Here is a 25825-nt window from a genome sequence, read left to right on the forward strand (position 1 = left end):
ATCTTTACATGTGCCTGTGATGTAGCTATTAGAAGTTTCTTCAATGAAGCAAAACAAATAATTGACATTTGTAATTATATATGTATATACATTGCAATAAATTTTCAATTAATTTGTATTGCGATCTTATAATTTGCTATATTTTAAAGATTAATATGTTGTTTTTGAGAAACTGCATAACTCCAGTATGCAGTAGTTTCTGTATGTAACACAGATACTGTATAGGCCTGAAGTGTGAGGATTGGAGACAGTTTTTCCATACTAACCAATTGCTTTAAATCCAAGGAAGCTTAAACCTTTTTAATGAGTAGAATTTTCAGAACACCTTGAGTCTTCTTAAGAAACAAAAGGCTATTTTAGAATATTCCCATGCTCAAGTGATGTTAGTCCTAAGGAGTCTATTAAGAGGGTGAAAACTGTCTGATTTGTTGGAAGATTTCTTTCCGCATGAAAGAGCTCAGAAATGGAAATGAAACCTTTGTATCATTTCTAGCTGGGTGAGCAGGAATTATATCTTGGAAATACTTCATCCAGTACAGGATCATGGTGAGCTGGTGACCTGAGTTGACAAAGACACAGAAAATGTGCTTTTATTTTTAAAGCAGCCACAAAGTGATATTGCCACAGAATAACCAAATCCTCTTCCTTGTGCACCCCCTGAGTCCATGGATTCTGTGTGCAACTGCTCAAAAGAAACTTCTCATGTCTGGTTCTGAAGTCTCAGAATGCTCTTACATGCATAACAACTACATAGTTTGTTACCTTCAAAAGTTTCTAGATTTGCAGGGGAGCATGAAGATTTTCCCAAAATCTTCGTATGTGATGAAATAATGGTTATATTTATTTGGAAGTCAATTATTCTTTCTAATTTTTAAACAAAGTCTCTAATTGTTATTAAAAAAATGGACTTTTACAAGGAAACAGCAATTCATTAATATTTCTAATCCAGTGTAGATACCAAACAAGATTTTATTTTATTTTTAATGAAACGTGGGAGTCTACTGTAGCTCACAGGAAGAGTCAGTATAAATGAAACTTTTCTTTCCCTTTTTTTTTTTTTTTTTTTTTTTTGTTTTTGTTTTGTTTTGTTTTGTTTTGTTTTGTTTTTAGTTTGATCCTTTATTGATTGAAAGCAAAACACCAGCAACAGTTGTGCTAATGCTTAGTTCTCCTGAAAATGAAGTTTTGGCCAAAGCATGTGATGCCCTATATAAATTTGCATCAAAAGGTTAGTCCTTCTGCAATGTTATATATAATATATATAATGTTTTGCATTGCTTAGATTTTGATGGTAGTCCATAATTCTTTCCAAGCATTGAAATTTTATTTTCTCCTCAAAGGTGTCTGTTGAAGTTTTGGGGGATTTTCTGAAATATCTGTTTAACCTGTACATGTTAAAGAAGTACATAAAGAAGTCTTGTAATTTGCATGAAGGAAACTTCTTCATTTTGTTGGAGAATTTTATATTCACTGTTTAATAGAGCTTGTTTTAATATAACATAGATATTTTTTTTATGAGCAACAGATCTACCATTGGGAAAGAATTCTTTTTTATGTCACAGTTTGAAACTTCTGTACCAGTGTAGTTATTTAAAGCTTCAGTTTTTGATGAAAAGAACTTCTTAGCTTTTTTCTGTTATTTTTATACGAAGTAGTTGTGTCGGTATTTCTGTGCAGGTGATTCATTGGAGACTGCTCAGCCTCCTTTATCAAGCTTATTTCTGTATGAGTTGGGACTCTAACAAGTCTCCAAGATTCCAAATCTTCCAAAAGTCTCTGTGTAATCTATAGCTAAACATCATGTTCAAGGTACTCAGGAGACAAGCAACTGTATAACAAAGGCTTGAATTTATGTAGCACATAATTTCCTAAGTTGTCTCCTACTTATTCCATGTTATTTGATATTAGTCACTCGAATTGGTATACACTTGTAGTATTCTTGCTCTGATTAATCTAGTTTAATTTTAATTTCCATTTAATTTGTTTTCTTTAAAAATGATGCATTTATATGCTGATTATTTTGCTGATGTAAATTACCGCACTGCTGAAGTTGTGAGAGAAGAGCTGAAGTCTTTGATGGTTGGCTAGGGGTCACTGGGTTCTGAAAGATGTTTAGGTTCTGCTTAATATGGCAAGCTTGGCTGAGGGCATGAGATCAAACTCTGAATATGTGAAGAGAGACTGTGGACTGTTGGGAGACAGCTATGAACCATAAACTCTTGCTGGCTCTTTCCCTCATGTCCACAGTAAAATAAAAAAGAAAAATCCTCCATACTGCAGGAAGATAGATGTTTATGTCTTTTATGTTTATACTTAAAGAATAATCTTTTGAATTATTGCAGGTAGGTATTCCTGTAATCTTCCAGAAGACTAGACTGTAACTTTGCAGTATGGCATAAGAGGAGTTGTTTTCAGTTAATTAATTGCAGTTAATCTATTTTTTTGAAGTGTTGCTAGTAAATTAAGTCCCATCCCTCAATAAAAAATACCTCCTCCATTTTAATAATGTCTTGGCCTGAAAATTAGCATAGATCTCCAGTTTCCTCTCACATAGCTCATTTTTAGCTGGGAAGGGCAGGCATGGTTCATTAGAAAATGAATTATAAAGCTGTTGTGGGAACTGAGAATGGGAGTAGGACTGGGGGGTTTGTGTGTGTTTTGTGTGGGCAGGAACAGAAGGCTGTAGTCACACTAAACTCCTCTGTTCTGTGCATGCCCAGCACCTATTCAGCTACAAAGCTCTTCATTCTCAGGTGGTAGGAATCTCAGGTAGGAATTAATGATACAAATCCTGGTAGTTGCTTCCCTTGAGGGATAGTAAAGATCCACAGAATTAGTGGACTGTTATTTTAAGGAAAATTAAATTGGGAGGCAAAAAAAGAGGAAAATAAAATAATTCACCTGATACAGTTCACCTATACTTTGCTATTTGCTATTTGCTATTCCTTTTTACTTCCACTGCAGTCTCCAACAAATGAGTGGAGTGTCCAACAGACAGATGAGTCCTTTGCTTTAAAAATGTGAATTAATCTGGGATATGATTAATCCTTGAAACTATTTGACACATATTTATTCAGGGTGTAAATTAGATGATCTCCTAAGGACCTGTCAGGCCTCTGCTCTTTGATTCTACTGTCCAGTGAAAGATTGGTAGTGGTTTTACCTTGATTCATTAGAACTGTGAAGTTGCTGGCCTTTTTCTTGGGCTTTTAACCCAGTTTCTTTCCAGGTGATGAAAACAAAGTGACACTTCTTGGTCTTGGAGCACTGGAACAGCTGTATAAACTCCTCTCACATGAAGATCCACTTGTACGCAGAAATGCTGTCATGGTATTTGGCATCATGGCTTCTAATCGTAAGACTCTCAAGGTTTTACTATTTTTCAGTGTGTGGTCATCAAAACAAGAGGTTGATCATGTGAAAAAATCCTATATTAATGGCCCAGAATACAGAGTAAGTGATGTAAGGTTGAGTTTCAGTGGCTGTTATTTTATAGTGCTTTATAGCCCTATATTTGATTAATGTAATGAAACTGGCCTTAATTTGGTGAATGCTTTACCCAGTTGTCTTCCATGAGGATATCCAAACCACACTCTAAGTCTTTTCATCAACTCCTACCTTCTTGTCATGCTGCACTGGACCTTACCCTCTTAGATTACTTTTAATTTGGCATTAGCATATCATCAGTGGTGCTGAACAAACATGGATTTGAATGAACAAATATCTCCCATTTATATTTAATTAGTTTTTTATTTAAAAGTAAACTAAACTCATCCCTTTTTTTTTTTACATTTCAACATGTTGAATATGTTGATAATAACAACGCAGCCCTGTAGGATTGTGTGAAGTCTGTCCCAGAGAATATTACTTGATTTTTCTATCCAAGGGTTGAGGTTTAGCTGGTTTGCCATTGACAACATTAAAAATGCAATCTGAATGTCTTTACTGTGATTTTAGTAAGACCTGTGTAATTCATGTTTTCCATTTGCTGTGTGGGCTGGCATTAGCATAAAATTGCAAAGTGATGGCTTGAAAACTAAATAACAGAAGGATTGCTTCTAATTTGATAATTTTAAACACAAATACTTTTAACTATTGGGGTATGACTTCTTTGGCAACTAAAATATTGTAATATTTAATCAGAACTTGCTAGATGCAAATATTTTTAATAAAGTTTCAATGAAATATAGAGGAGCTTCATATGTATCAAATGTCAAATAAAGTCATCTGCTACTTGAAAGTCTCTGCTTATTTTCTGGGCCCATTATGATCTTGGTCTAACTTTAGTTATGTGTCTTTCCCAGTCATCTTTTTGTCACTCAGGGAGTAACCATAAATACATTTTGCTTGGAGCAGATTCTGTTTCTTTACCAAACCAATATTGCCAAATGAAATACTTCATATTTGTGTTTACTTCATTGTAGATGATGTCAAGAAATTATTGAGGGAGCTGGATGTCACAAATTCACTTATATCACATCTAGCGCCAGAAGGTACCTTACAGTATTCATTCCTTGTGCAAAAGTACAGTCAGAACTAATTTATAATTGCCATTTTATCAGACAATTTAATAAAATCTACCCTGTAATGTGTGATTTTTCCTTGTGCATGTTAAATAGGTAAATGATTTTATAGGTAGCTCTGTAGCTCATTGAGTAGTGTTTTATGTTGTACAGATGGAATAAGATGTTTATGGGCACATCCAGTATGGTTAACAGCTATTTTTTATTGACTTCAAATAATGCTTTAAACTACTGGATTAGTGAAAATATTCTGTGCTGAATAAAACTTATTCAAAATGTTTCTTTTTTTTCCCCACAGAAGATGTAGTTATCCATGAGTTTGCTACTCTTTGTCTAGCATATATGGCTGTTGAATATACTACTAAAGTAAAAATATTTGAGCAAGGTGGGTTAGAGCCACTTATCAGACTGCTAGGTAGCCTTGATCCTGATGTTAAGAAGAATTCACTTGAGTGTATCTACCTTTTGGTACAGGTAAAGTTTGCTCTTGTTTGCTGTCTTAAATTACAGAGGCAGATAAGCATTTGCACCTCCACCCCTGACATTTTGTGTGGGGTTAGTAATTTTCAAATATTTGTTTCCTTGACTCCAGTGTTCATCAATGTTCTAGAAACATTGAGTCCTTGCATCTGAGTCCCTGAATGTTAAATTAATTATGAATGTAGCTGTTTTTTAATTCTGTTGAACTTAATGCAGTGGTTTGTGCTGTACTGCAGTAAAAGTAAAATCAGTATGAGCTTCAGATTTCCAAAACTAAATAGTAATTTGCCTTCTTAGTTGAAAAATGTTAATCTTAGTAATGAGAGTTGTAATCTGTCTATCCAAAAGGTTGGAATTATCCTGTAAATTAAAGAACTAGCAATTGCATTGTTTCTTGTTTTGACCAGCAAGTCCATAGCACAATTTTGAACATCTTTTTAATGATAGGTGAATGCTGTCAACAGCTACTTTCCATACTGGGAGGAATAGATTCGTTGTTGGCTACTCTCACTAATGTCATCCATATGCTGCTTAGCAAAAGAATGGTGCATTTGTATGGCAGTTCTCTCCCATGGCTTAAGCGAATCAATTCAGTAATGAATTTAGTTTATAACTCTATCTCTTTTGGGGCATCAGAGCATGTCTATTCAGAATCACATTTTACTCTTTCTCCTTTTTTACTATCTCGCTGTCTTTGTTGCAGGGTATATCTGGATAACTGCACCTGGTGCTTGCTTATATTGATAAGGATAATTGCATGCTGCACATGTGCAATAGGCTATTTAAAAGCAAATTGTAATTTATTTATTTATTTTCTTTTTTAATATAATCAACTACTGTCTTTTTATTAAGCTTCACATTCGCTGTTTAAAGTTGAAATTTTAAATTGTCATTTAATAATTACTAAAACAAAAGAAGATATAACCAGGCAACCAGAGCAGAGTGCAAAAAACTGTTTTCCTCCCACTGATATAAATAAAAATGGTGAAACTAAATTTAAAAAACTTTCTCAAAGAAACACTTATGTTGAGGGAAACATGGTAAAATCAAGAGTGAATAGGCTTCTTTATACAGATTTTGTAGTGTATACTTCAGTCATGCAAAAATATCCCTAGAATTTAAGGTTCCTGGGGCTTGATTATATTCAGTTAAATCCTTAGTTTAAAAGAAAGTAATCTGCAGAACTGGAAGCTCTGGAGTATTGACTAATTTTTTAATGTCTGAAATCTGATTTTTGATGTTCTTTCACGGAAGTGAGAAATTGATATATTGTTATATTTTCTACCACTAACATCTTTCTTTGAACATTTTACTGCAGGATTTTCAAAACCGTGCTGCAGTTTGTGAACTGAATATAATTCCACCCTTGCTGGGACTACTGGAATCTGAATATCCGGTCATTCAGTTGTTGGCCCTTCAAACCTTAGAAGTAATTAGCAAAGAGAGAGAAACCAGGATATTACTGGGAGAAAATAAGGGATTAGATTGCCTTCTGAAGATACTGGAAAACAATGTACGGTTTACTTGCCTTAATTTTTTTTTTTGTTCTCGGTGCTGATGTTTGTATGACTAATAAAAAATATTGTTTATTTTATGGAAGAGACATGTAAGAACAAAGAGTTACTTGGAGGGAACTATGATAGAAATAGGATAAGCTAGGATATCTAGCTTACTAAGAAAAGAAGCAAAGACATTTCCCAAAGTGTTTTTTATTCAATTTTTGAATTGAGTTTACTTTATATAATGGCTTTAGACACAATTTCCTATCATTGTTTATGTTACTATGAGACTCAGTTTAGTGCTTTTTGAGTTCAAGTATCACAATGAGAAGTAGAATGCATAGAGGTATCAGTGAAGTTTTTAAGATCACAGGCCCTTTCTGAGTACCTGACTAACCCACTTTGATGTAAATGAAAGACTTCTGGGGGTTTTAATATTTTTTATAAATTTCGTTGAATCTTAAGCCATCATCAAATGAATTATATGAAAATGTGAATTTGTAAATATGTACAACATGTATAAACTTTGCAGTACATATAAACTGTCCAAAAGAAAGTTACAACAATTATCCTACACACATAAAAGCCTAAGATATATTAGTCCTGATTTCAAGATTGTTTTTTGGCTTTTTTGTTTTTAATTTTTATTAGGAACTCAGTGATCTACATGTTGAAACTCTTGCTGTGTTGGGAAATTGCCTCGAAGATGTGCATATTCTGCAACAGATTCAGCTGACAGGAGGCCTTAAAAAACTACTTTCATTTTTAGAAGTCTCTACTGTTCCTGATATTCAGAAGAATGCAGCAAAGGCAATTACCAAGGCAGCTTATGACTGTATGTGACTTTTCAATAATCCATGGCCATGTGTGGTGATTTTACCATGAAATTGTTTATGAAGTAAATTTTTATCCAGAATGAGGTCATCTTCTCTGGTTGATGGTAGTACATGTGCTGAGGAAAGCACTGGCAAGAATTAATTACAGTCATGAGTCTTGCCAATCAGAGCAGCAATTGGAGATTATATATATATATTTGAAAATGTTACAGTTTTGCTTCAGTTTATTTTTAATTTATTTTTATTGTTTGAATATATTCTTGAAAAATGCTGTCCTCAAAGGAAAATGGAGCTTTGAAAATATTATCTTTGTCTTTTGTTTAGTGATGCCAGCTGACTGCCATCTTAAGCCACCTTTGCTGGCACTGTTTCTGCCTCTATCTGTTAAGACTTCATTGCAAGCTGACTTCCTTTTGCATTCAACTGCTTGTCTAAATGTCAGGCAATTTCAAATACAAATTCCTTTAACAGAAGCATGAAAGGAAACCTTTCAAATGGCTTGCAGATTAATATTCCCAGGGGAGTTAAATAGTTTCATTGTAATCTTTTTATAATTATTCATCCTATAGTTCTTTTCTATATACTTTTTTTTTAATTCACCGAGGAATTCTGAATTAGGCAGAACATGCTCATCATTTATGCCCACAAGGATCCTCTTTTAATCAAACTACATTTGAAATTCCTTCCATACATTGGCTACTGAGTTGCAACATGTGCCAAGTAGTGTTGTGTAGCAAAGTGCAATGTAACTAATAATGTACTTCTGACTATATATTTTTGTTCTGTCAAGGGATTTTTTATGACAGTAGAATTTAAATATTTCATTCATAATTCTGGCACCTTGTGGTTGAATTATGTGGTTGTGGCTTTATGTGCATTTTAAAAATATGTCATATAATTTAATCCACGGGTAAAATAATCTCTCCTTTCTGTCATATTTCAGATGTCCTTTCATCTCTCCCTGTGCTATCTTTGTGATTCTTTTCTCACCTAGTTTGATATTCTGAATATTTGTAATTATTTGGATTGAAAATGATACACAGTGTCCGAGTATTCTGTGGGTTTTTCTGTGCTTTTGTCATTATCTGTTGGAAGCTTGGCAAGTCACTGAAAATTGTTTTCATTAATGTTCAGGTATCAAAGATAGGAAGGGACCTTCTTATGTCAGTATTTTCTTTCTGTATTTTCCTGTGTTGTTATTTTATTATGCTACTTAGGACTGTCAGTATCATTTTTATAGTCCTGTGACAGGCTTGTAAGTTGTATGCTAAGCAGATTTATATTTGCTCCTACTGCTTTCTACTGCATCTTACTCCTTTATCATATTTATTTTCAAATAAGCATAGCCTTCTTTTCCTCTTTAACACTTTTTTTTCAGTTTTTGTGGCCTAATATTTTAGCAGCTGTTAGTAGAAGCATGTCTGATCACATTTTTAAAGCACGGTTGCAAGAACCACACATAATATATTACAGTACTGCTATGATCTTATATCATGGGATGTTACCGTCAGTGAAGATGCATCTTCTTGTCATGCTTCTTTACAAATGGAGTCAATGAGGTTTCATTATAAAGGTTTGCTCTCTTCTTCAGTCTATGACAGTTAGTATGGATGCAGCAAGCTGGGAAAATACATCAAAAGAAGATTTAAAATATTTGTTTCAAGCTGTAGAATTTAGGTGACACCCAGTTAAACAAAAGGAAACTTGTCCTGGTGCAGTAGAGAACACAGTCCAGTAAACTTGCTGCTCAATGTACCCCCAAATGTACTGAATTTTTCAGCTACATAGAGATACTGGAATAAAGTCAGCCTTGCAGTGTAAAGAAAAGGCCATTATAAGAAATAGCCCAAGTGCAAAAATGAAACAGAAATATTTTCAGTTTTTGTTTGTTTGATTAGATTTTGGTTGTAAGCATACTAAACAGCCTATCCAAAATGCAACACTAATGTATACTATACTAGTACTTGCCTTTATGTGAATCCAGCATAATACAACACAGCTCTTAGTTCTGTAGTGGCTTTTTCATTAAATTTGCAATAGCTAATTCTTTAGGTTTGATAATCATGGTTGCAATTTACCAACATTTCCTGTATACTTGGGGAAAAAAAATACTGCTTTTCATTGGAATGGAAAACCTACTTCTGCTATGACAGAGCATGTATCTAGCTGTTTTTTTAATCCTGGCAGCTGAGTATACAGCAGTATCTGGTTTTGAAATTATTATTTTTGACAGATGGAATTTGGTTTTGGATTGGTTTTTTTTTTCCTGATAGATGTGATCATAGCAAGCAGTTTTGTTTTATGTCCCTTTCAACCCTTTGGAAAGAGACTCCTGTAACTTGGTGTTGTTGTTACAAGATATATTTATCCCTTAAGAGTTATTCTCAGTATCAGAATAAATTACATGGTATAAACATGATATTCAACTTTAAATAGCATCTCTAGGATGCTGCTCTGCTTAAGTGCATTAAAATGGATCATATTTCTATACATTATCATTATGCCTTTGTCCCTGAATTTATTTTTTTTTGTTCCGTAACATAATTTTAAATTTAATATATTAATTTATTGATGATTTTGTTTTGTATGCTCAGAATTGCAGTGGTGAATTATACTGTGATTCCTGCCTTGTCCACCCAATAATGCAGTCATTTCAGAATGCTAAATATAATCTAATGCTATAAATTATTGAATGTCTATGAGTGGATTATCTGGACTGTTGATTAAGGAGAGCCTGATTTTCCCCTGACAATGCCAGAAATATCAGCAACAACAAAATGCTATGGGGTTTATGTGGAGAAAGTGATGATCACACTTGCTCTGCCAAACTTCTGGTTTGAAGCTCTCCACATTCTTTCTGTGTATCCCAATGCATCTCATGCTCAAAGGGAAGCACACAAAACGTGCTCTGTAGCCTGATTAACAAATGCACTTAGTAATACAGGTCTTCGTTTATCTGCATTATCTCAAGATCAGTGGGAGATCGTGATACTATTTAGCATTAACTTTTTTCATTTGAAATTGGTATAAATAATTCCATAAGGTGCTGATAGTGCAAATAGTAATCAGTAGAATTAAGATCATGATTTTGGGGTAAGAAGGGGAAATAGGAAAATACATTGAAAAATAAAGGTTGTCTCACCATGAGGTCAGTGCATGAAAATCTGGACAGAATGGCTGATACTCCAAGCTCTTTTAGTCATGTGTGCTTGATTTTCCTTCATGTTAAATCAATGTATTCAAATTACTTAGGGGTCAAGAAATTAATCACTGTAAAAATGGTGTTGGCACTGACATATGAAGTACTTCAGTATAAATTATGCTTTTCAGTTGTGCAGTCTTTCTAGTCTGTAGTAAAGCACATAAAGGAAACAACTCATGCACATTAGAGAGAGGAACAGCAGAACACGTTCATCCCTTAAATACAACTGGCACCTGGATATTGAAATATTAATAATTTTCATTGATCTGGCTACCTAAATATACATGCATACTCTTTATCATAAGTTCAAATTCAAGATTTTTTCCACATTATTATAAAATTCTTTTTCTGTTTAAAGTATTTTTAATTACTATTTTCAGTCATTAAAATTATTTATTTACATTATTATTTCATATAGGCATACATTATCTTTAAAATAAGTGATTACGCATCATCATAGCTGCTTTTAAAAGCAAAATATTTTTTTAAGAACATCTGTAAACAAATAACTTGCTGTACAATAAACAAGTTACTGAGGCATGAAGAACCTCTAGAGGTCATTATTAGGGATTATGGGCTACCTTGACAAGCAACAGGCCGGCAAAATACTTGATAATTTGTCAAAATAGTCTCTCATTCCATTTGAGGCCTTCTCTTGAGAGCTGGCTGATTGCATCAAGGTTGTGATCAAAGTTCTACTGACACTTAAAATCTTCTCTGTTTTATTTATTGCATCTTTGTTTTGTGATTTTGTTTGCATATCTGAGGATTCTAAAAAAGTTTAAAATTGAGCTGAAGAGGAGAAATTGACTGCACTTGTCTCACCTCCGTGCTTTGAGTCATTTCTGCTTTTTTACATTTTTGATCAAACGTGCTTTTCATTGACTTTGCAGACTTGTATTTTTTTACTTTCATTCACTATGGATTCAGATTTATCTAAAAGAATACTTAAAATATTTTTTCCCTTTAATTTTTTTTTATTTTATTTGAGGGACGACAATCCAAACAAGGGAATGATCCCTTAGAACAGTAGCCAACACTGGTAAAATTTCTAAATATTTTGAAGTCCTACTGACTCCTCAGTTCCTAAAATTCTTTAATATATTTCAAAATTCTACTATGTAGGTGTAACTTGCAGCATTTATTTAGTCTGGTTTAAATTACACTTATGATTAAATGTTTATTGACTCTCATCATTGTAGAGTTTCTGTGCTATCCAGTGCCTTTCTGCATGAGAAAGTTTCTTTCAGAGATCTTTGTAAGAAACCCCTGCATTTCTGATCTCACCAGTTTCGGGCTGAGGGAGTTTGTCAGTTTATTAGTATCTACAAACAGATGTCTGGAGATACCTTGTGGGTGCTGTGTGTTACCTGTGCAGAGGAAGGAGCATCTCTGTCCTTCCACAGCTGCTGCCAGTGCAGTGTAGGCCAGCAGTGAACACTGTGCTAGACAACAAAATTCAAATTCTCTGCACAGTGGGCGTTAATGAAGAACTGCAAGCTGTGCAGAATTTAAAACTTTATTTGTAATGCTCCTTGACTTTTTTTGGCTATTTTAATACATTGGGTGGTATTTCACCAAGTTCAATTGTACATTTACTTCAATTTTATGCATTTGGACTTTGTTAGCATAAACTGAAGTTCAGCATGATCCTCAGTAAGTATGGTCTGTTCCATTAGAAAAGCTGTTTCCATCAAGCCTATAAGCATTCTGTGGTTTTAAAATCTTGCAGAGAACAAACTTTGCATTCTGTTGGGCTATGTATGTTTATACTGTGTTTAATAGTCGTTATTTGGGCTTGGTTCGGAGTTCAATGAAGCCTAATCCAGGAGTTGGATTTGGATGATCTTTGTGGGTCCCTTCCAACTCAGGATGTTCTATAATGGGATTTGGCTCACGTCCTTTGTGCACATTTCTTAATGGCTGGTGCCTGTTACCAAAATATTTCCAACAACTAAATGAAATCAAATTCATGTTCTTTCACTGATTTGGAAAACAAATGCAGATTAATGCTATTGTTATTTCTCATTTAAAGCTGAAATACGAAAAATCTTACATTGGGAAGAGGTTGAGAAATTTCTCCTAAGCCTTTTGGATACTAACAATGATGAAGTTAAAGTTGCTGCTTCCCAAGCCATTTCTGCCATGTGTGATAATATAGACAGTAAATGTGTCCTTGGATTCCAGGGTAAGTTAGATGGGAAAGGATGAAATGTGAATTTGTGGTTTTTTCTGTTTATAAGGAGAATGTTACAATTTTGCAGACTGCCATGGTTTATTTAAATGTTCATATATACAATTATTTCTTTCAAAGGGATTCCCCAGCTAGTACAGTTGCTAAGCAGTGATAATGAAGAGGTAAAAGAAGCTGCAGTGACAGCATTAACTAATTTGACAACAGCCAGTCCTAGAAATACAAGGTGAGTCTGCAATAATGAAGTTATTATTTAAAATTCTAATCTGAAGTGATAATATTTTGATTTTTAAAGAATGCCTCATCTTTTCCTTATCCTACAAGTGAGGTCTGTTTCAATTTGATTATCAGGCACTTTTTGGTGCTTATGAGTCACCTGGAATAGCTTAGTTCTCATCAGTGTTACAAGAGTTGTGCTGTCTCTAGTAACGTTAGCTTCATCAAGGAAAGCTATGAAGCAGATGTAATGAATGCAGAGGTATAAATCATGTTTTGAGGAGAACATATGAACGAAATATGCCTTATAATCTAAAGCATTTGATGGGGAGTTCTTTTTTTGAAATCCAAAATCATTGATATATTTTAAAACTTGATGGTTCATAAAACCTTTTTGACTGATCTAAATTCATTCTTTGAGGGAGATCGATCTCCTGAATATTGGCATTTTTTTGCTCTTCCTTTTTTTCTATTATTTTCCAAGCAATAGAGAATGCTTATAGTGCATTCTCTGAAAGAAGTGTACCTTCAGAATCCAAAATTTCTAACAAAGGTAACAATGATTAGCTCGTTATATGTTCCAGAAGAATTGTATCAACTAAATTCTACTGTCAGCTGCAGCATTCTTTTATGTTGACTCTATTAAATGGTCCTGTTCAGGGACGAGTAACAGAGCATGTGACGTATACAAGCAATCACATGTAACTTACAAACAAACAAACAAAAAATCCTTAAAAGTTTCCTGGAATATACTTAAAGAAGTCATAATCAAGTCACAGGCATTCTTTGAAGTGAAAAAGTAAAATAGTTCACAAAATAAATTGTTTCAATTTCTTGATTCAGCTCTAATAGTCACTAGTATTCACTTAATGTTACCAGATGGAGCAATAATTTGACACAAGAGAATAATACTCTGTTCATAGATTCACATAGTACATTTTTTTTTGTCTGATATTCTGCTCTCCTCATGTGCTGGACTCTTCAGTTAGTGTCAGTGGGATTCACACACACATAAAACGAGCACAGTGCTGGAGTCCAGAGGTCAAACTTTCAGCTCCACTACAGCTGGTTTTCGTAGTGCAAGCCCTTTGAGGTTTCACATTGTGAATAGGAGATCTCTGGAGAGTTTTGAGTTGGTATAGCAGCTTATGCCAACTCACTCCATTTCTTTTGCTAAGGAGATAGTCAGGACATTGTTTAACTCAACTGCTGGAACAATTCTCTGAGACCTCAGGCAGGGAAATAGCTGTCTCTGTTCCTCTGCGTTATAATGAAGTCCGTATTTGTTTCTTGCTGGGTAGAGTCAGGAAATTGTAAAGGTGGCTTACATACACTTCTCTCTCCTCGCAATCCAGCTTCAAGTACAATGTGGGAGCACCAGATAATCTAATCAGAGGTCTTCTGTGAAAATCAGGAAGCAATAATTTACATTAAATATGTATATTGGATGAATTCCATGTGACTATATAATTACTTCAAAGCTTCATTTCTAAATCAAAACCATTAATAAGTCATAGAAGGGTCTGAGTGTGACTAGGATCTATAAATGAATATATAGTGTTGAACCCTTAGCTGATACAAATTGGTATAGTTCCAGCTCGCTGACTGACTATCAGGCCCATATTTATTTTACGTTCGCATAATAGGAAAAAAAATAGTTTGGAGAAAATTCATTCCAGATTGAGTTACCATAATCATATTTCATACTGGAATGTTTCATTTGTATGTCCTGTAGACCACTAAAAATAAGTGTATAAATAATGAAGATGCTGATGCACTTTTATAATAATGTAACTTGCCCGTGTGATTATGTTGACAATATTCTGATCTCAAATGAAACTGATGACACTAGTGCCTTTTTATCAGTTATGTATTAGATTCTTGTTAAAAACCCTCCAGGAATATAAAATCAGAAAGGCAGTGGCAGTAGGTGGACCTTATGTGGCAATAACAAAATGGGTCCAGTGAAGGGGAAGACTATTTGCTCTAAGTGCTTTCACTTTTTACTGGCCAGTCAAATATTCAACTTTGTTGTACTCATATGCATGTGTTCTGCTGTATTTCATTACATGAGCATTTTTCTATGTTATATTGATTGAAGGATGTGTACCTTGCCCTTTTATTTGGTACAGTATATATTTGAGGATATAAAATGAATACAAGCCATTCCTATTTTTTCTGGAGATTTGTTGTTCTTGTTAGGAATATCAAAGTGCTGCCAGCTTTTCATATAATACAGAAAAAAATACAATTTAAAGCAATTGTGTAATTAAAACTCCCACCATAGGTAGCTCAGAAAGATAAAGTCTTCCATTGATTAATAGCACAAGAACAGTATAGGCAATGGGCAACACTACCCCCCACTAATGTATATTAACCTTGACCTTTAGGTGCTTCCCCACAGCAATGAAAGGCTAGTTCTATACCCCTACCCAATCAATCCTTTGTTTCTCAACTGAGACAGCTAATAAAGGTGTCAAATATGGTGGAGGTTTGGTAATTAGAACACCTGTTCACGATAAACAGGACAGAGACCAGCTTGTCACAAGTCCTCAAGCAACCACGATTTGGCAAAAATAAATAAATTAATGAATGACTCTGCTTCCCACAGTATTTTAACCAAAAATCTAGAGCAGAAGAGGACTGTGTATAAGTGGTTTGAGTTTTCAGGTTTACTGCAGAACATGGATTTTCAATAGGATCTCTACCAGAACACAGAGCAAATAATATAAATAACTTCTAAAATATTTCAATATTTAAGTTTTTTGCTGTAGAGCTGATGTTGTGTCCCACTTCATTAGCACATAGGAAAAAATACAGTGGTCAAATACCTCATTAGTTTAAAGACTGACACCTTCACCCTGCTTTTATAAGAATTTTGCCATAAGGACAGAGTTTTAATGCTGATCAATATGAATGATAAATCCTTGTAAACTTGTTAATAATTAGACTCAGTAAAAATAAGATTACAAAGTACATTGCAGTTTAAAATTTCATGTGCTTTTTCTAACATGTTATGTTACTATGTGTGCATAGCTCCAAGGTTATCCTTGATGTATATGTCAGAATTTGTTTTTGTGGTCTGCTTCTGGAAAAAAAAGAGAATTTTGTTCAGCTGGGTATTTGCATCCATCTTTTCTATCACACTTTTTTTAAATCCAGAGCAATAACTTGCTTTATTAAAACTGTATACAGTTATTTGGACAGGAGAATGCCATTTAAAGGATCTCTGAAGCTCTCTGGCTTTGCTGTGTCCAGGCATCAGGCAGTGTGGGCGCAGTTACCTCAGTAATGGATGTGAGGCACAAATGGAAGAATTGCGCACGAACAAAGAATCAGCAGCGTCATCTGTTGGGCAGGAAAATAAGTGATTCTGTGCCACGCATCTAATCCTTGAACAAATGACTTACCTCAGGCTCTGCCTATTTTTTCTCATTTAAAGTGTAATCAACTATTTTCACTTTTCATGTATTTAGGATGAGGTAATCATGTTAAATATAAGTGCAATATTAGAAGTAGCACATAGAAATATGCTCTCTCGTATACCAGTTAGTCAGACATTAATTTGACCAGGTCTTTTCTTCAGTATTGTTGTAGCACAAATGCCATTTCTAATAGCTGCCTTCATAAATCTGGCAGTGTCTGAATTCTGGGCATCTAATGGATTTGCCACTAAAGGAAAACATATGCTCTGGAATTTAGAACTTTGGACTTGATGTGAAAACTAATTAATAGCCTCGAAAATATTTGTCCTAAATTGTTTATTTTAAGTGCAAAATTTATAGCATTCAGTTAGAATTTGGTCTGGGGGAAGAAGGAAAAGGATGTTTTTTCTTCCTCTGTACCAAGGACTGCAGGAAGTTGTGGTATGTGACAGACTTATGACAGAATATTTCTCCTGGGGTTTATAATGAGTATCATGTGACAGAATTCTGTTTAATGTCTGGATTCAAGATACTAAAGTATCATCCCAAAATTTACAAAATCAGCAAGATTTATATTATTTAATTTTCTGATTCTTAAATCCTTCACAGGAACAGAAAACCTATCTGAATTTGCAAAGGTTATATCCATATAGGCAGTTCTAGGCATTAGTGCAGAATCTGAACGTATGCTTTCTCTAATGTATCAAGATTGTCAAGATTTGAGATTAGTTTGGGATAGGAGGAGAGGTTGGGAACTCATTGGTTATGGACAGTGCCCGTTGAGGAGAAAGTGAGTTGTTCCCTTGACTTCAGTGGGTGTTATAGCTATTATTCCAAACTGAAATTCATACACTCATCAAATGACTCAAAATACATCTTCAGTCTGTTTCACCTGTAGTGAGAGTGTCTTACTTTTTTAAACTGAAATTTTCAGTACACAACAGATTTTTATTTTTTTTTAATTGTTCATAAAACAAGTATGGATGTCAGGGAATAAATTTGAAGAATATCCAGTTTTACTTACATTCCAAATATTGTTATTATTAGGTAGTGATTACTACCATTAGGTATTAAAATCACTAGGTAGTAATCTTCTCTATTAGAAAATGGGAAACTTAGTAATAGGTTTTTCTCCTTCAAGACTGTAGACAGAACCTAATTCACATAAATATTAAAGTGACAATATTATGTATGGTAATACATTTGCGTGAATATATGTGTTAATTTATGGGAGCAGGAGCACAAATTTCTAGAACAAGAACTACATTTAATAGCATAAAAATGTGATGATCCACTGTAGGTTCTGTCTTTTTTTGTGGTTTAATATTTATTTATCACATAAGTTTGTTTTTCTGAAGGAGGAAATCAACAATAGAATGCTGGTTATATTGTGTAGATGTAATATGTTTTAATACTGACCCCTAGTGACAGAGTTATGTTTTTGAGCTAATGTGCTGCAAGGTAAAGGGATGCTTTTTGAGTTTTGTGGGTCATGCTGTTACTTTTTTACATTAACATCTACATGTTTACACCCTGTAAAATACAGTTACCTCATGCCACTAAAAGGTTCTTCTTTTTCTTTTCTCTTACTGTATATCCATATTGTGGGAGGTACTGTATTATTAAAAAAAGGAAAAAAACCCCAAAACAACGAAGTCATTACCCACTACCTAAGAGCTCACAAGCTTTTCCTTGCAAGTTACATCTTGACTTCCATTGGAAACTGCAAAATGTTTTATGACAAATTTCTCCCTTGGCAGAAAAGCTGAGATAAGTTCTGTGTCTGGGATGTCAGTCAGGAATGGGCTCCCACTAAGACTTTAACATCACATCAGCTGACTGATACACAACCAATGGACACGTGCCCTGCTGGCAGTCAAAAATATTTCATACAGCCAGCTGTTGTATTTTTCTCTTAGATTGGGAAGGTGTGGCTGTATGGGAAAGTCCTTCTGTAACTGGTTTTTTCCCAGTACGGTTCTTCTTTCACAAAAAAAAGTTATGCATTCTCCTGCATTTTTTTATTTTTGTTTTTTAACTTTGGTGTTATATTCAAGACAAAGACAAATGTAGAGCATTTATCTCTATGTAACACAGATCTCATGTCACCACATCTTAAAGTACATGGAAACCTAAGTAGGTCCAAAATAGTTTCAGACAGAACACTTCTGATCTGGGATGATGATAACTGCATAGAAATTTTACTCCTTGTAGATACAGCAGAATCTTTTGGCCTGTTCGCACACCCCCTACTTTCAAAGCCTTGCAGTATGATCACTGTTTATCTTAGCTGTGGATGGCTGGAATTTCACTCAAGAGCATGTTTGTTGTCACCTGTAACTTCCCATGAAGTTAGATTTCATGTGGGATCAGATAGATTTCTGTGGGATCAGGTGAAAAGTTTTTCTTCCTGGATGGAGACTCCTAAGCCTGGGAAAGAAAACTTTCTTTTGTGTAGTAGTACAAGTACCATGATTACTCTTGAGTGTGTATCCTTGCGATGTCATTCAGTGATATGCACTGACATAAATTTTGCTTTTTATGAATTAAAAGTGCCAAGGGTTATTTTACATATGAGTAATATTTCAGACAAATTATCAGTGCTTTTGTATGCACATTTTCTTTGTAGTAGATTTCTAACCTAAATTATTTATGTTTTAACTTAATTGAGTATAGTGTGAAGTTGTTTCTTTTAAGTGTCTTTAAGGAAATTTCAGTATTATGACTGACCATGCAAACTTAATTCTGCCCTGCTGTGAATTTAAGCTGTGCACTGACTATGGCACATTGTCCACTTTGACTGTCATCTGGTAAAAATAAGCTTTCACAAGTAACCTTAACATTTGGACATATGACGTTAGTAATTTTATCATAACATAGTAGTATGTGTGTATTTTCTCAGAGATGTAATTTAAAGAAAGAAAGCTAAAAGCATAATTTTCTGTACTATAAATCATTGTAAGAGCTTGATCTTGTAGCAAGGCAAAACAGACTGCTGCCATTTGAGATATGTTCACAGTTGTCCAGAAAAGTTATCCAGAAGTGAAAGCTCAAGTTCACAATCCAAAGTACTGTGTAGAGACTGACTTGGCACAGCTCTTTTATCCTTCCTCAGCTGCTGCTTCCAAAGATGAAGAACAACCATGGTCTCTCTCCTCCCTGTGTTCAGCGGAATTGTGAGGACCCTGATTCTTTCCTTCCACCTCCATGAAGGCTTCTCTGACAGCATATGCATGTTCCCTCTTACTTTGCTTTTGTAACAGTGTGGATTCCAGACTCTGAATATTTGTGCCTAGTTGCTGATTTGCACATGCACTACTTCTTGGGTCAGAAAAAAGAGAGAGGGAGGTTGTATTGTTTTCATGAGCTCATCCTGACTGAAGCTACGTGGGATCTTTTAGGAACAAAAAAGAGTTTCTGTTGTTGAATTTCAAGCCTTCCACATAATATTGGAAATATCAGAAATTCTTTACAAAAGGTTGGAAATAGTATTATAACTGAAAGTCTCAGGCGTCATGAACAGATAATTCATTACCAATGCTCCTTTAATATTTTAAATTAGGTATACTTTAGTTTTAGAACTGAGATCTCTAACTTTGTCAGATAAGTTCAATGATAGACATTAGATCTCTGTGAATTGCTGAATGAAGGTCAGGTATTACAGTCTCTGCTAACCCAGGCAGTTTAAGGTTTTATTACATCAAGACTGTGGGGTTTATTGAGTTTTGGATTTGTTGCAGTTTTAACAAGATACTCATCATTAGAAAATAGGAATAGAGGGTTCAGTTCCTGAAATGAAAAATTAATATGGTTTGTTGATATCAATATTTTTATTGGAGCACAAAGGGCTCCCAGATTGTTGATCAGAGTCTCTTGTGCTAGATTCCCTTACTCAGAATAAACATACTGACATTAATTTCCCTTGTATAGTGAAGAAAACAGAAGTAATATTAGTCTTTAAATGAAATACGAGTGATTATTTACAACAGGCAATTGCTTTTGAAAATAATTAAATCACAAAGTGAAAATTTTGGTAAGTGCAGAAGACATTTATTGGATATGATTATTCTGATGGCATAACAAGGCTAATGAAGAATACTAATATATTTAAGGAATTAAAAAGAGGATATATCTTGAGGCTTTCTCAAACTTCTGGTTATGATATTTTTTCTCAGACAGAAATTGCATAAGAGAGCTGGATCAAAAATGCCTTGTGTGAAAAAGAAGTCATGCGATTTAACACAGATAGAGTTGATTTTAAAAAATGTGTGTAATTAGATGCATAATTCTTATGCATAATTTACATGTAATTATGTATGAAAATGAGCTATGCACAGGCATAAATGGCTAGCTAAGCACCTCACACACAATCACAGTAATTTTGCACAGAAATTAAACATGCAGTTGCAAACACATTTGAAGAAAATGAAGTCCAGTGAGGAGGAAAAATTTGAATTTTTTCTGAGCAGAAATTGTGTTAAATCCTCAGTCAGGAGCAGAGGAGTAAACAGCATAGAAGTGAATAAAAATATAATTGAATATAAGCCAGTTTATGTTCAGTCATGGTAGAAGAAACAAAACCAAACATACTTTACCATTTTTATGAAGTGTCAGTCTCACTAGTGTAAATTTAGTACAATCCTGAGTAAACAGTGGTGTCAAGCTGTACCACTGCTCTTCTCCTCTATCTCCCCTCCCCCGGAGATTGTTTAGGTTGGGGGTTTGAGGAGCAATCTCAGTGTTTTCTGGCAGCTCTTTGAACATTCTTAGTTGCTTTCTCCCTTAGGCTAGACTTTCTCTTCAGGAGGAAAAGATAGCTGGACCATTCACAATGCTCTAAGTAAATAATCCGGTATTTTTCTTGCTGTAGCTAGAATGTTTGGTCACAGACCAGAGCTTTTATGCTCCTGTGATGCCAACAAAGAGGCGGTTCTTGCTGCAGAGTGCTTATAGTACTAAAAATAAAATAAAGTATAGAACCCCCACAGGATTTTTATCAGATTTTTACTGCAGATTGTTTTCACAACACACTCCCAGTATCTGAGCTTTCCTGTTGCACCCCAGACAACTAAAGCAACAAAATACTCACTTCAGTGATATTCATACACATCTCCAAAATGTCTGTTAAAAAAAAGTTTATATTGTGAAGTTTTTGGTAATGATTTTATTGTGAGCTTTTAATTTATTTTTGCAGTAAAAGCAGTAAAGAAAATGTTTGTTTTTCCCAGTCTCTCAGCATTATTCTTTGAGTCTTGAATTATCTTTTAGAGAATTTTCAAGAAAATGTCTTAACATTACAATGTATATTTAAAATTAATACATTAAATATTTATTATATGACTTTTTAATACTTGTCTTCCTAATGATAGTTGAAAAAATATTTTAGCTATTCTTGAATACAGTAATTTGAATCCAATTGTAATCAGAATTTTACTGCTTCACTAAAGAGCATGCTTGGGGTCCTTATTGTACCTGAATTGTGTGTACTTTAATTAAGGTAAATGGCTAACCTGTTAGGTTAGCCGTTCTAAGGATCATGATATATGCTTATAATTCATAATATTTTAATTATTTAACTTTAATTTAAGCTCTGCAATTGCTACACCTGTCTTGTCTCTTTTTTTTCTTCCTGTTTGTAGTTCAGATAGGCAGCTTCCACTTTTGAGGAAAAATGGTGACATGGCAAATGCAAGGTCCTTTTTTTCTTCTTCTCTTGTTGTTGTTTTCTTTCCCTTTCCCTATCTTTTTTCTTCTTGTTTAGGAAAGTATGTATTTTGAATATATACAAAACATAGAGGAAAAAACCTGAATTTATTTGATTTATTCCTTTTCTACATGTTTTCAGCTAAACCAAGGCTCTCTTCTTCTTTGAGGATATAGTTCTGTAGTGGAAGCACTGATAAATTGCACAGTCTCAGTAGGATGTGTCTGAAGGAGAGTGTTCTGGAGGCAGGGAGAGTCTAGTGCTCCTCTGCATTAAGCAAACACAGAGATGGTAAAAGCATTCTCTGACTTTCGTTGCCTCATAATGAAAAAAAATTACACAGTGCATGTCTCTGCTCAAGATAAAAGGGAGCAAGGACCTCCACAGTTAGTGTTGGTTGTATTTCAGCACCTTAAACTTAACTGTATACATTCTCTCAACTCCCTTCTGAGGTCAGGTTGTGTGGCCCAGAGTGACAGTGCTATTTCTGTGTTCTCAGAGGCTTGTGGAGTAGGATTGATGTGAACTATGGATTCCCCATTCCTCCTTCCATGTGCATCTCTGTAACCAGGACACAGAACAGGCCTCAGGTGTTCACACACTCTTAAAAACTTATTCTCAAAGGTATTGGTTACCTTCAACTCCTGTTACCAGCAATTGTCGCTTCAAACAAATTCTTTTTACCTTGTGCTCAGTTGTGCTACTTGATTAAACTATATGCATGAAACTGGGATTCAAAACGAGTCTGCGCAGAAGTAGAACACTGGATAGAAATAAATATGTATGATCTTCTAAATCAGTGGTTCTCAACCCTTTTGAAGTTGAGTGGCACTTGAGAAAATTGGCTGTGCTCTGTACCTTGCTGAGGTCAGCTCTGAACACATGAGGAGCCGTCACCTTGCTCTTTTGTTAAGTGCTTGTGTACTTGCTGGTTTTATGGAAATTATAGTAAATCTGCTTATGATGTGATTGGCTACGTCATTCAGTGCTGTGTATCATTCTGTAGCCAATCTGTTAGGGACTATATGTTTACTAGGAGCTCCTGTGGGAGAACATGTGTATTCTTGGGTGTAGTGTAGGAATACAAAGTCCTGTACTTAGTGCAGAAATATTGGATATACTACACCTGTAAGATGCAGTGATGCATTTTATGAGTAGTGAATCTGTCCCATAAATCCTGGAATTTCTGTGTGTCCATTGCGAAGGAGAAACTGCTTGATTTTGGTTTTGATTTTTTTCCTTCCTGGATAAAGTGTGTGTGTATGCACTGCATGATGCAGTAAATCTGATAGCTCATGGACACACCTCACTGTGTGCAGCTGTGTGTGTATGGTGAGTCTCACCTCAGCTGTGCCAGCAGGTACCTCATGGCATTGTTACACGTGTTGTTAATGTGATGTTTTCCAGCAAGCTTGTGATACATGTGGTGTACAGCTCATTTTTACATGTACAATCAGCATGTCCAGAATTTCTTCACATACAGCAGCCTGGATAGTTACAACAGTCCGGAAGCTGAAAATTTGGATAAAATTTTCATGAGCAAGATAAGACAACATTAACCAAAGAAGTATACTGGATTTACCTAATTAAAAATCCCAAAACAACCACAAGAAAAAAAGCCACCCAAAAAATAAAATATTTTCAGCTCTTCTTCATCTGGTCTAGGAGGAAAAGGAAAGGAGGACACACAAAGGGAAATCCAGCTACTTGAGGGAAGACAGAGGAGTGCAGTGTGGGACATGTGAAAATGTGGGATTTACTTTCTGAATGGAGACCAAAGTGTTTGCACTAAAACTACTGGTCTCCAGGAGGGATAATTAGGCAATACCAAACTGACCCTGTATCTTAATGCTGCACCTTCAGTCCCTGGATTGCTGCTTTTTCCCTGGTTTTCCGAACAAATAACTTTGTCTGCCTGCCACACACTGTTAGATCCTTGCTCCAGCACTGCTTGTGAGCAGCCACTGCATTATTAGTAGCTCAGGTTGGCATATATTCTTCTTTTTGTTCTCTTTGCATAAAGGTGTGACTGTCAGCGTTCATCGTGGTTTTTTTGCTTGTTATCAATGCCAACAGTCTTTGGTAGTATAGTGATTTATATGTGATACTTCTTAGCTTGGTTTATTTTGTAACTGTGAAAGTTATCCAAATATTAGTAAAATTTTGGTAAGGTACTGTTAAGGTAAAAAATTTTCATGTAAAGATCTCTTTTATTACTGTTTTCAGAGAAATTTAGCAAAACTTATAAAAAATATTAAACTCTTTTTTTGAAGAGTTTTTTTATGGTTTTGATCTAGACAGCATATTAATAGAGGGTCTAAAAAGCAGTTGCAGTGAGAATTCAACTTGCCATATGTGCATTCCCATTGCTAACAATATTGCCAACTTTTATTTAACAAACAGATGAGCCTTAAGTAAAATTATATATCCTCTAGTGGTGCAGCTCCTTACACCTTTTGCTGTCCTGTGCTCAAAGCTGCTGTTTCATTAATAATGCTTCCTCAGCTGTTTGTTTTTTTCCTTGACTGTTCTCCAACATAAATCCATGAGATTCTCCTTAGAAAAAAATCCCAACCATCTTCCAATGTTATTTGAAATAACATTAATATATATTGAAATAACAACAAAATAAGATTATTTTCCATGTCTATCTTAGGACTTGGTCACACAACCATTTGTTCCAGCACTGCTTAGGGGCAGCACCCTTCAGCCATGGATACAATGTCATCTGGTAACAGAGGGAGTATGTAAACTGGATCTGCTGTTCATAGACTAGTTGATCTGGATAGTCTGTTCACTATAATCCTCATTAGAAGTGCTAGAATGTTTATGGGGAGAGGTGGTAATAGGCTGCAGAAGCATTCGTCTGGAACTAAAGATACAGAAATTCTGCATCTCTGAAAATATGCAGGATTTAATTGACTTGATCAATACCTCAGAGAGAATCCATGTCTTTTTAAATTAAAGAATCCAGAAGTTTGTGACTTGGTTTGTCTGCTGAGGTTGTGCCTCTTGAACTTCTCACTGTGAGTCACATAGAAATCACACACACACATTTATAAGTACAGATATGCGTTTGTATAAATGTAAACCTTGAATTGTAATACCAATTTAGTTGGTAAAAACAGCATACTGAGAAGAAAAATCGTCCTAAAATAACAATTTTTTCCCTTTTTTCATCTTGCTAGTATTGTTGCCGAGGCTGAAGGAATTGAGCCATTAATGAACACCTTGAACGCCCAGAGAGATGGAGCCATTTCCAATGCCATTGCAGTGCTAACAAATCTGTCCCTGCAAGAGCCATCCCGCGTCAATATCCAGAGCCAGGGTATCATGAGTGCCCTTGTGGGGCCTCTGCGCTCAACCAACAGCCAAGTGCAGAGCAGAGCAGCATTTGCTGTGGCTGCCTTTGGTTGTGATGCTGATGCACGAACTGAGGTAAAACTACTCTTTGAGGCTGTGCTTATTGATAATGTTTCTAGATCTGAGGTGGGGGTTATATTAACTACGAATCTGTTGTGTCTGACCTAGAAGTCCTGAGCTTTCTAGGTAGTTACTTATTTTTGTGATACTTGTTCTGCTGAATTTAGCTCAGTATTTTAGGAGACTTTGGAAAGGGTTTTCTTTAACTTGAATTTTCACTTCTGTGTTTGCTTGCACCAAATTAATGCTTTGGAGCTTTTCAGTGACTTCAATGAGCTTTAACCAGCACTATATCTTGGTCTGTATATTTAGGTGCATTAAAC

The 25825-nt window shown here is 34.9% G+C and overlaps 1 protein-coding gene across 15 annotated transcripts in view; it reads left to right on the plus strand.

Annotated features, from left to right (window-relative positions):
• The window catches only part of ARMC3 (armadillo repeat containing 3), a 63068-nt gene that overhangs the window by 17894 nt on the left and 19349 nt on the right, over window positions 1-25825 (plus strand). For 2 of the 15 annotated variants that reach the window (XM_023920178.2, XM_023920177.2), the window contains 10 exons: window positions 1111-1228; window positions 3230-3355; window positions 4425-4493; window positions 4822-4997; window positions 6322-6516; window positions 7154-7337; window positions 12576-12728; window positions 12855-12960; window positions 24736-24810; window positions 25268-25517. In XM_023920178.2, coding sequence (XP_023775946.2) covers window positions 1111-1228; window positions 3230-3355; window positions 4425-4493; window positions 4822-4997; window positions 6322-6516; window positions 7154-7337; window positions 12576-12728; window positions 12855-12960; window positions 24736-24810; window positions 25268-25517 — 1452 coding nt within the window. Of the gene's footprint in view, window positions 1-1110; window positions 1229-3229; window positions 3454-4424; window positions 4494-4821; window positions 4998-6321; window positions 6517-7153; window positions 7338-12575; window positions 12729-12854; window positions 12961-24735; window positions 24811-25267; window positions 25518-25825 lie in introns of all 15 variants that reach the window. The other 13 variants (XM_086860606.1, XM_086860616.1, XM_086860564.1 and 10 more) reach the window with 7 other exon arrangements.

This window comes from Cyanistes caeruleus, chromosome 1 (genome assembly GCF_971803275.1).
Source record: "Cyanistes caeruleus chromosome 1, bCyaCae1.hap1.1, whole genome shotgun sequence".
NCBI lineage: Eukaryota > Metazoa > Chordata > Aves > Passeriformes > Paridae > Cyanistes > Cyanistes caeruleus.